The sequence below is a fragment of the Ixodes scapularis genome, unplaced genomic scaffold (assembly GCF_016920785.2).
Source record: "Ixodes scapularis isolate PalLabHiFi unplaced genomic scaffold, ASM1692078v2 ptg000323l_1__unscaffolded, whole genome shotgun sequence".
Lineage (NCBI taxonomy): Eukaryota > Metazoa > Arthropoda > Arachnida > Ixodida > Ixodidae > Ixodes > Ixodes scapularis.
In genome coordinates this window covers 1008503-1019435 of record NW_024609965.1, presented here as the reverse complement: position 1 = coordinate 1019435, position 10933 = coordinate 1008503, and the positions used below count along the sequence as shown (strand labels likewise).

Below are 10933 nucleotides of genomic sequence, written 5' to 3'. Positions count from 1 at the left end.
AAGTTTGTATGTGTAAAAATGGTGGCAAATCTGTGGGCTAGAAATGCAACTGCTTGATAACTAGTTTTTTTACATCTTGGCAACTAAGTTGAGAAATCAAAATAGCATTTCTTTGTGTTCTGGAATGTGCTACACTGACGCACAACTCCTGGTGATCACTTGCAGCAGATTGGAACAACCCAGAACAGTTAGGGACAGAGCTTTCATTTCAGAATGGCCTCATGCCTCCCCAAGGATTGGGTAAGTGATAAAATTATATTAAAATGGTCTTGTCTAATTTTAGTTTATTTCTAGCCCGCCCACTCCATGACCCGGCCCAACTCATAGACATGATGAGGGTGCAGCGGGAGATGTTGAGGTCTGTACAGGAGATGTTGACATCCCAGGAAAAGAGCCATGTTGGTGAGAAATTATTTAGATCATCTTCAACCTCGTTGTGACCAAATGCAACCATTATCTTGCACCCTTTGGAATGTAGTTGTCTAGCTTATTGACTGACATTGCTTTATGCTCCTGAACAATTTCTAGAACCCAGTCACCAACTGTGCTTGAGGCTGCAACACATAAATGTAAAACATGAACTAGAGATGTTGCATAACTCACTAGTATCAAGTCGAAAGGTATAGAAATTTCCTAACTTTCCTGAGGTTTGCTTTGCAAAGTTTTAAAATTTAACTCTTCCAAGATTGGAATTTGATATTAATGCTTTCGACATTTGAGTTCGACGGTTTGAGACTTTCTCGAGGTTGATGCTCGAAAAAGTAAAGAAATTCAAATTCCTTTGTTTGTGAAGTATGAAGTCTTTGAGCTTGACGAAGGACCAGGTAGCTTAGTTTGTTATAAGCTTTCATGAATTCGTCTTATCGTATACAATAGTAGTTTCGCTCATTTTGAAGCTGAGACATGACCTATGTTAGAAGAGTTCAAACATAGGGTGTAGTATACACTAGCTGAGGGTCAAGGCAAAGCTGGCGGAGCCATTGCTGCCTTCAACTTCATAGCTGGGGGCAGGCATGCAAACGGGTCCTCAAAGCAGGGATGCCTGAGAGCCACATGCTCTCCGGGGGAAGCATGTTTAATGCCTTTGCCTTAAAGGGCCACTTTGCTCAAATCCAAAAATTTGGGGTTATGAGTGATTCAACTTCAAAACGTACTAATAAACAGCCCCACGTTCTTTGTTTTGCTAGATGTGGCAAATTGTTTCAGCAATATTGCTTTCAATATAGCAGATACCGGAAGAGGAACTATGGCTGCGAAAGGCAGCATGGGTTTCGTGATGTCGAAGACATGGCAAACCATGCGGTACGATTGGTCGTCTGATCCTCAGGAGGATCATGTGAAGTTGCACATTTTTAGTGCCGATCGAAGCTGTGCTTGTGCACTTTTCTATTGCATGTGGACACGTTTGAGCGAAGTTCACGACACCATTTGTAGACCTCTCTCCAAGAAGTAATATATACAAAACGCGGTAGTGCTTGTGAGGTCGTGGCTCAATGGAGGCTGCTCAAACGGCTTAGTATTTGCTGCGGTATTGATTGCACCTCATGTCGCCCGCTAAAAGTGGCGAATGTTAGCAAGTTGGCGCCTTTCAAAGTTTGCTGGTCCTTTTAAATATATATTTAGATGTAATTAAATCATAATATTTGGTGTCTCGTCTTCCTAGATGATACTGAATGCAAAACACATTTTGCGTTTGGTGTGTAACCGAAATTTGCATCTATTTGGCTAGAGTGAACAAGGTGGGACAGCACAGCATAGTTTCTCTTTGCCAAGAAGTGGCACAATGGGGGGATTGGCCACCATACAGTTTCTTAAGTCAATTTATAAAAATAACGATGATTGTGACCGTTTACCTAAGGCCTTCTGTTGGATAAAGAGAAAAACGGTGTTCAGTGAGATGGCCTAGTCATAAAGAATGCCAACGGCACCGAAAACTGCATGATTAGTACACTCGTCATAAACCAGAAAACGGCAAATAACTTGTGACTTTCAGGGCTTCCCACAAACCATGATGGAAATAAAACAACTGCTTAAGTTAAAAATTGTTGAATTCTGTAACTTAATTTGTAATTTGTTTTTTTTTTTGTTCTCCCCCACGCCAAAATAACTGCCTTGGTGGTTAATTTTCAGGATTGATTGCTAAGACCGAAAATACGGGACCCTATTCTAACTCTTAATCGCCTACTATAATAACATTGATGTTTAAAAAGCCTCTGACATGCCAAAAAAAAATCATGCTAGGCGTTGAAACGGCATGTCAGGACATTACAAAAAAATTGTTTCACTGTAGAGTTGCGTAGGCTTTTTCTTTTTAGAAAAAAATAAAAATATGAGTCCCAATTCAAAGTTCCCGCCAGTGCACTTTGACGTAATAGTGTACCGCAAGGTGTCGGGGCGGTCAGAAGGGAGGCATCGACCTACGTCACTAAAAGCGGGTTCGCAGGAAGTCGCGTGAGTTTCAACCCTCGTACTCTCCACGACCGTGCCTAAGACTTTTTTTTTCTGCTCTTTGTACGAGCGATTGTAGAAAACGAAGTTTCAGTTCCACTAGCTCTTTATCACTACACTATCGGTTAGTTTGCATGCTGTAAAAAAGTGAGGACGAAGGGTCAGTGGATCGACGTGATGGAGGTCAATGATGAAAGCGTTGCGAGTACAAGCCAGTGTACAAGTGCGTGCTGCCAGTCCATTGATACAGAGCTCTATGGGCACAAAACAAGCTATCGAGTGTTGAAAAAAATGTTTAGAAGGCTCGCGGAAATTAGGATTGCTAGTGTTTGACACGCCCCATTGCATTGCTGAAGGTTCGGGCACCGAGGTCGTCTAATCATTGTATACTCTCCAGGCTGAAGATGGCTGCCGTCTCTCGGAAATTCATGCAGTGTGATATCTTCTTCAGTTGCTGAAATACCGGGACAGTCCCTCACACTGCACCTTCTAGGCATTGTAGTTGATCACGTCAATTCACTGACTCCTCTTCTTCTACATTTACAGCAACATTAAGCGATGAAAAGCAAATAAAAGAAACCTTGTCTGCTTGGATCGCTCGTGGAGGTGGGGAGAATAACAAAAAAAAATTCAAAAAAATATTACACGCGCTCGCGGTAAGCACGAGGAGGGATACAACTCGCGTGACTTCCGGCGATGCCTCCCTTCTGACCGCCCCGACACCTTGCGGTACACTGTTACGCCACGGTGCACTGGCGGGAACTTTGAATTGGGCCTCGTATTTCTATTTTTTATAAAAAAATCTACGCACCTCTAAAGTGAAACAATTTTTTTGTAATGTCCTGACGTGCCATTTCAACGCCCAGCATGAAAAAAAAATATTTTTTTGGCGTGTCAGAGGTATTTTAAGGAAAGTCTGCTTTAGTACACTTTTAGTATCTTGTAAGGGACAGTTTTGTTGAGGACATCATACGGTCTTTTGGCAGATTCTACATTGCTGTGTTCTTGGTAGAAAATTTACTCATATTCCCTTGGATGCCTACTGAATCAAAGTATTAATAGACTTGCCAAACTGTGTTTTCTGCAGCTTTCCGGGATTGCATCTTGCACAATCAAGCGGACCTGCTGACGCAGGTGAACAGTTTAAGGCAACAGCTGGGCAACAAGAGCCTCGTGAAAGTGGTTTATTTGCCCGACGACTGCCCTTCCCTGCCCGTCAACAGCCTGGATGACCTGAGGGCCTTGAACGTGTACCTTGAAGCAAGAGACAAGCTTCAGCACATGGTATTGTTGTTCAATAATTTTTACACATACGGGATTTTCTGTGCGTGTTTTCAAGAGAGAACGATACACTGGTTAGTCATAAAGCAGGGCTTTGAGTAAATTTTTGGCCCAGTTTATTATGTTTAAAAATTTGAAGGTATTCAGCACAGTAGGCACTCTCGCAATTCTACATTTCTGCATGAAATTATTATGATGTTTCTTGCTTTTTTTACATGTTTTTTTTAGGTTAACTTCACAAGTTCCATCACTCAAACTTGTTGTTTGGTTCCTTACCTTTCAACGGTCACCGGCAATCAAACTTTATCTCCGATTAACTTTATTTTGTCAGGTTCAGAGCAGTTCACTCTGCATTTACTCTTGCCATTATTTTGAAGCGTATCATGGGACAGTGCATCACGGCTCACTTTTACGATCGTGGTTTCTCTGTTGGTCACATGTTATGAGCCGCTGCTGTTTACCTGAATTGATCACCCTTTACTACGATGGTGGTGTTTAACTCCTGTCTACGGGGTGGCGTCTAACTTCTGTCTACGGAGCGTTAAAAGTGAAGTACTTTCAGCATGAGAACACTGGGGAAGGGATTCTAAAAAATGGAGCAGCGAATACCACGGAACGGGATATGTGTAGTCTCCAGAATGCTCAACAGAATCATCTCTGAATGTGTCGATGACAATGCGGCTGTCACCATCTTTTTTGTATCTCTCTTGCTTGCATTTATTTCAAGCAATTTTGGTTTTGTTTTCATAGTTCATTTTAAACGGGGAGAAAAGCGGTCATGTATTACAATCTCGGTTCCCTGTCAAGGTATGAAATGTGCGCCAGGTTAAAGAAATGTTTATTCTAGTTCATGTCTCTTTTTGTGTTTGCCATCTCAAGCTATCCCCTTTTTTGATGTTTCACCCTGGAAAAATCTTGCCTATTAGAATTAGAGGTCATGATTCTTTCACTTAGTAAATACAAAAATATTATGGAGATTTTTTTTCCAAAATCAGTCATATTAGCCAGTGTTATAGATAGGGTTCTGTGTTTTCTGTTTTTTTCCCCTCGAAATTGGGGGTATATTTTTGCTGCGTTTAATTCTTAGCTACAGTTTCGGTGTTTTTTGTGCGAATTGTGTAACCAATTTACACAAAAAACACTGAACCTGTAGAAAAAAAATTAGCCTGTAAAAAAACACACCCAAATTCGAAAAAAACAAAACAAAACAACAAAAAAACACCGAAAACACTGAACCCTAGTTATAGAAGGGGATGTCGTGAACCTGCCCAGGTTCGAGTTCAACCAAGTTCGAATTTTTCAAACTTCCACTTAATGTCTGACAAAAGTTTGAAGTTCAACTTTTGTGCGCATGCGCAGAAATTAAAAAAAAAACACAGTGGACTCCACCTGGTGGAGAAGTGCAGTATTTGTTGCGTGTATTCGCATCACGGGTTCACATAACTAACGAAAGCATTAACATAACATATTTTCGCTTTTATATGGTGTAAACATTGGTAACCATTTTATAAAATATAAAACAAGATACTTTCTAAAATATTTGTTTCCCAAAATTCGAAATATTCGTGTAGAAGTGGGGCAACACTGTCCAGAAGTCAAACTTCTTCGAACTCTAGTGAAAGTTCGCAGGTCCGACAAAACGTTGTGGCACCCCTAGTTATAAATAGGGTTCCGTGTTTTCGGAGTTTAATTTTTACTTGAATTTAGGGGCATCTTTTTTTTCGGGGTTTAATTCTTCTCTCAAATTCAATGTTTCTCTGTAAATTTATATAAGTCAAAACCAATGTACACAAAAAGCACAGAATCTGTAGGAAAAAAGTAACTCATAAAAAGAATGCCTCCAAATTTAAAAAAAAAAGAATTCCAACAACACGGAACTTTAGTTATAGATTGCCATAATTGAAGTATACTGACTGGCTACATATCCAGGCTTGGCAGTGCTTGCATGTTGTGGTTAATGTTTTTATAAACTGATTTCACGCTTGTATGTAGGTTGAGAAAAAAGAGTATAGATCATGAGGAACACTGTATTTAAACATTGGTCTTCCCGAGGATGTTAGTATATTGAGTGCAAGCACAGCTCCAGTTACAGGGCGCAAACCAATATCCCGCTTCACTGAGACAAGAAAAGTGCCGTTGGCATTCCCCCAGCTCTAAAAAAGCCAGAGTCAAGTTCATCTGCCAAGTGTGCAATGTCCCACACTGCGTTGCATGTCTCGATCTGTTTTGCAAGAGTCCACGAGAAATTCGTTTACAAAACAGTTCAACTGTGCAGTGGGGCAAGTGCTGTCCCACGTTTAGAAAAGCTTCCAAGTGGTTTGTGCGGCACAAACTGTCTCACTTGTTTTGATATAAGTATTCCATGCATTGTGCCAATGTTGTTGTGTTCATGCGTCCACTATAGGGTATACTTACTTAACGCCATATTCATGCACTCTTGCCAATGCATGCTCAGAATGAGTCCACATCTATAGAGTGCGAAGACAAGCAATCTTAATAGTGTCGAATGCATGTCGCAAAAGTGCTGTGGAAGCTTACCCTCTAACAACTGAGCACTCTGCTATCGCCGGCAGTGAATACCCCCTATTGTGTGCACAGGCCACTGGCGACTTTATATGGGCACCAGTTTTTACAGCGGAGCTGTTATAGGCTCTAGGGTCTGGGAAAAAATGTGTCCTCACATTCCGACAGAAAACTCCCCATTGGTCGTGGCAAGTATGAATAAATAAAAACGAAGAGGGGTCAAGTATGCATGAATAAAAATAAAAAGAGGGGGCAACCAGCGTGAGTCGGCCTCCCTTGCCATTTTTAGATAGTGAGGTCCTGATCCCTTGTTATCATCTCTAGGCATCGTCCTTGAGGTCACCCTAGAAGTCGTCCTTGAGGTCGTCTTAAGCATCAATTTCGAGTTTCTAGAAGTCATCCGAGACCCTGTTCTTTAGACGTCGTCCTCTAGGCATCGTCCTAGACGTCGTAAAGACAACAGCTTGGCTGGTCCTCCATCTTCACGTGAAGTGGAAGGGCTCTAGAATATTTTCTATTGCTCACATAAGGTTAAATATATGGTGCCATAACATATCCACAATTTTCTACCTAGTATATGTGGGGGGGGGGGGGGGGGGGAGCCTACTGTTAATGCTTCACTTTTCTTTTTTTGGACATTCCCAGGTGGACTACTTCAGCCAGAAGAGAGGCACCGACAAAAATGCCGACACACGGGCCTTGCTGACCTGCCTTGTGCACAACGATGTGGCTGGACGTTGCAGTTGGAAAGGGTCAAAAGGGCGCAAGGAGCCCTTCGATGAACTGAAAAATATAATGACCCTGTTGCTCGGTAGGTTCCGCTATTGGTTATTTCTTGTTTAAATGAAAGCTTCAGAAAACATCTACAGTCGAATCTCGTTAATTCAACCTCTCTTAATTTAAACTTGTGAATAATTCAAAATAACATGCAGGTCCCATCCTATGCATCTCTATGGGTGGAAGCACCTGGTAATTCAGTGAATATATTGCAATATCTCCAATCTTCTTGAAAATGGTCAAATAGAGTGATGATGTTCAGTTAATTTCATAAATATTCCATGACTCTTAGCTTGGGGGGGGGGGGGGTGGGATTATTTATGCCCATAAATCATAAAGGGACAACGATTTTAAACTTTTCTAGAAAGTGTGTTTCGGACGCCTTGACATCGTGGCATGCTGTTAAGTTTGGTATAAAATTTTGTAACTGATTTTCGTGCCTGCGAATAAATTGACTATACCGAAACTTAACATCCGAGTGATGTCATGTGAGAGTAGTTGTGCTCACATGTCACATTCCTACATCAAACAAAGCAAGGAGCTAGGAGCTCGCACAAAACTTGTTAGTTCCGCACACCTGGGCCAGTGCTGGCTTCGCTCCCGGTATGATTTTTCTCAAAACTCAATGCATCGCTGCCACAATGCATTGAGGGAACTTTAGTCTTTCTGCTTGTGCGACAACGTTGCTAGAGCTCTGCGCATGTAGAGTACCAGACAGCACAATCCCTCTCGTGCACTACCGTCTACCTCTTGTGAACTAAAGTTATGGCTGTGTCGCAGGAGTTTATTAAGATCGGTCTATTCATTTGTGCGACATGCAGGTGTCGGTTCAGGATAAAACTTTGTCAACATTGCATGGGTCATGCTTGAGGCTTGTTTCAATCGTCAAATGGAGTTTCCAAATCGTCTTCATTGTCCAGTCTTGTTAGCGTTTTTTCAACGTTTGTACATTTTTAAAACCATCTACTAGTTTGTTCTTTACTTTTGTTGCAGAGCTAATGTTCTCGCACGTCTGCAACTAGAATTAATTGAATATCTTGTTCTGTGATTTTTTATAATAAGTTTTGCAGATAATTTTATTTTACCAAAAAAGAAAAAAATTCTGTATTAAGAGTTTTGATGAAAGCTTTCAATTCTAGTTCCGGAAACGCACGAGCACTATATATCTCTCTGCCTACAAAAGTTAAGAGCTCTGCAACCAGTAAGTGTTTTTTTAAAAGGGTACGAATGAGAAGTTTACAAAAAGAAATATCAATGCACAACGGAAAAAAGTTTTACTTAATTAACTTTTTTTTTTGTGAAACCAAGATATATCCTAATAATGTTTAAACACTGGGTTGGTTGGTATGTGTTGTATATAACTAAATAAAACCGCAGAAGAAGATATAAAAGAGACACAGGATAGAACAGGTCTATCTGGTGCTTTTCTTTTTATATCTTTTACGCTGTTTTATTTTATTATGTACAGTCGAACCCGATTATGTCGAGCTTGCACAAATCCGTCTACGAGTTTGATACAGCGGGTAATTCTATATAAAAGTTTTAATATACCTGACAAGAAACAAGCACGCCCCATTTAGGAAAGTAGGTTACTCTTGAAGGAGCATCTGTACGTTGTGAGGGGTTGAGTGTACATAATGACACGCACCCTCCTCAAAAGAAATTTGTTTCCTTCCGAGGGGTCGACGCAGCCGCCCAAAAGAAAAAAAGAAGCCAGCTTTCTCTGCAAGCTGGCTTTCCCCCAACAAGTCACACGAATTGGGGGGAAGCCAACTTGCAGAGCTAAACGGCGCTCTTGGCAGTTCAATCTATAGGGAGACTGCAATTTTCATTCGATGTAACTGCATTTTTCAATATGCATTTTTATTGCAGCTACTAGTCTGTTCACAAATTGTTCTATACAAGGGATAGTTTGAATTAACCGGGTTTGATATAATCGTGTTTGACTGCATGACCAAAATATATCCACTTCAGTCAAATGCTAGATCTTCTGAATGGAAAAGCAAATTTTAGAAAAGATCTTGATCCCTTGCAATCTTCACTGATATAGGTTATGAATGAAACCTCCAAAGTGGTCATTAATGATCCATCAACAGTTTCTTGAAGGTAATAAAAGTGTCTCTGCACCTCTAATAACTGCATTTTTGAGTTGTTTTCTGGCAAAAAAAATTGGGGTTGCTGACCCCATTTTGAGCAAATGTTTAGATTTCTAGTGTACCACTATGAACGGTCACATGAATATTACACATATTGTCACCTTTTGACCTTTTTACTTTCAAAGTACATCCAACAAAGTTAAGCAACTTAGCCTGTTTTGGTATCACATGATTATGCATGATATTGTCTATCACTAAATGTATGTATAAACGGAGTGCTTTTTTTCCCTTTTTTTTTTCTCAGCTGCTGGCAAGGCGAAGTATGCAGACTTAACCGAGGCGAAAATTCAAGACATGACGAAGAGGTGGCTCTGGTCGTTTGTCGACCGGGATGGTGGGCGGAGCAAGAGGTGCCATGTGGAAAGGGAAAATGTTCAATAAAAGTCGTACCAGAAAATTCTCAGCTTATTTGTGTTAACAAGAAAAACCAACTGCCAATTAGTTAGTGCATCTTTACATCTGGTTTCAAGTGGTTGACCAGAACTGATATACTTCCAGCTTCCAAAAAATGTGCAGGCAAAATGTCGGGCACACGCTCATGTTCTGCAGTGCGTCCACAAGTTCATTGCAAGATTAATACCTAATTGCAAGTTGCTCGCCAATGTGTGGCCTCTTCTGTAGGGCCGGCACCCAATCGCAAAGGTACGGCCTATGCCTAGTAACGAGGGATCGGCCTGTGTCTAGCTGCATGTCATCAGCCAGTGCCCGGTAAAATGTCTTCGGCTAGCACCTGACCTCCGATGTACGGCTGAAGCCCAGTTGCTGACCTCCGGCCTGCCTCCTATCACAGGGGACCAGCCGATGCCCTGTTGCTAAACTTCGGCTTCCTTTCGGCCACACGGCATTGGCCAGTACCCATGTGCTAACCTTCGGCCTGTGTCCTAACCGAAGTCTTCGGCTGGCCTCCATTTGCTAACCTCCGGCCAGCATTCAATCGCAGGTCATCAGCCAATGCCCTGTTGCTCAACTTCGGCTTGCTTTCGGCCAGACGGCATTGGCCAGTGCCCAGATGCGAAACTTTGGCCTGCGTCCAGACCAACGTCTTTGGCTAGTCTTTATTTGCTAACCTTCGGCTAGTGTCCGGCTACAGGTCATCGGCCAGCCTCCAACAGCCAGTCCCCACAAGTCTTTGGCCAAGGCCCACAGCCATGTTCGGGCATAGTAGTTTGACCAGCCTTAGGCCGGAGGAAATCTGACCGGCCAAAATGCTTCAACCATTGCCCGGCCGTTCTTTTTGTGCTGCCTGGGTAGCTAGTAACGTAATTACACTAGGAAAAATAATGTGTATAAGTGTGAAATCAATTATTCATTTGTGAAAAACTAATAAAATCCCATTCGGCGTATAAGGCTAAAATGTGAGACTAAATAGTTTATTTTGTGGGATTAGGACTCTGTTATTTGGTCTCCAGTTGACACTAGGTGTAGGGGGACACATTCTTTATACAAGTTGTATGAAGTGTTCGAGGCGAAATCGGTCACACAAAGGCATTCGATGAATATGTAAGCAATGATTAACGGTGTAATGAAATGCTCACAATCTGGAGAATTTTCCACGCTCAAAAGCTGTCCACGCGTGAGATTCCTAGACCAAATAATAAACGGCTCCTTACTGTCTCACAGATTCCCTCTCGATGTTGGGCACTCTCCCATTCGTTTATCTAAGGTTTGATCGCGTTTAATTCATTGCATGTTTCACTGTTACACAGAACTTGAAACTACCTTCGGGTGTAGCACCTTAAAGGAGCTGT

At 41.7% G+C, this 10933-nt stretch overlaps 1 protein-coding gene across 1 annotated transcript; it reads left to right on the top strand.

Moving 5' to 3' along the window:
* Positions 1-316: 316 nt before the first annotated feature.
* On the top strand, positions 317-9566 carry LOC115310593. Its single transcript, XM_029968999.2, has 4 exons — positions 317-402; positions 3536-3732; positions 6898-7063; positions 9430-9566. Exons 1-4 carry the CDS (start codon positions 330-332, stop codon positions 9564-9566), a joined length of 573 nt encoding a protein of 190 aa, XP_029824859.1. The 5' UTR covers positions 317-329.
* The last annotated feature ends 1367 nt before the right edge of the window (positions 9567-10933 follow it).

What these genes read in the sequence shown, in the direction of transcription:
- LOC115310593 (XM_029968999.2), top strand. Translation starts at nt 330, where the DNA reads ATGATGAGGGTGCAGCGGGAGATGTTGAGGTCTGTACAGGAGATGTTG. An exon ending in GAGACAAGCTTCAGCACATG is followed by an intron (nt 3,733 to 6,897) that starts GTATTGTTGTTC and finishes GGACATTCCCAG; the next exon opens with GTGGACTACTTCAGCCAGAA. An exon ending in TATAATGACCCTGTTGCTCG is followed by an intron (nt 7,064 to 9,429) that starts GTAGGTTCCGCT and finishes TTTTTTTCTCAG; the next exon opens with CTGCTGGCAAGGCGAAGTAT.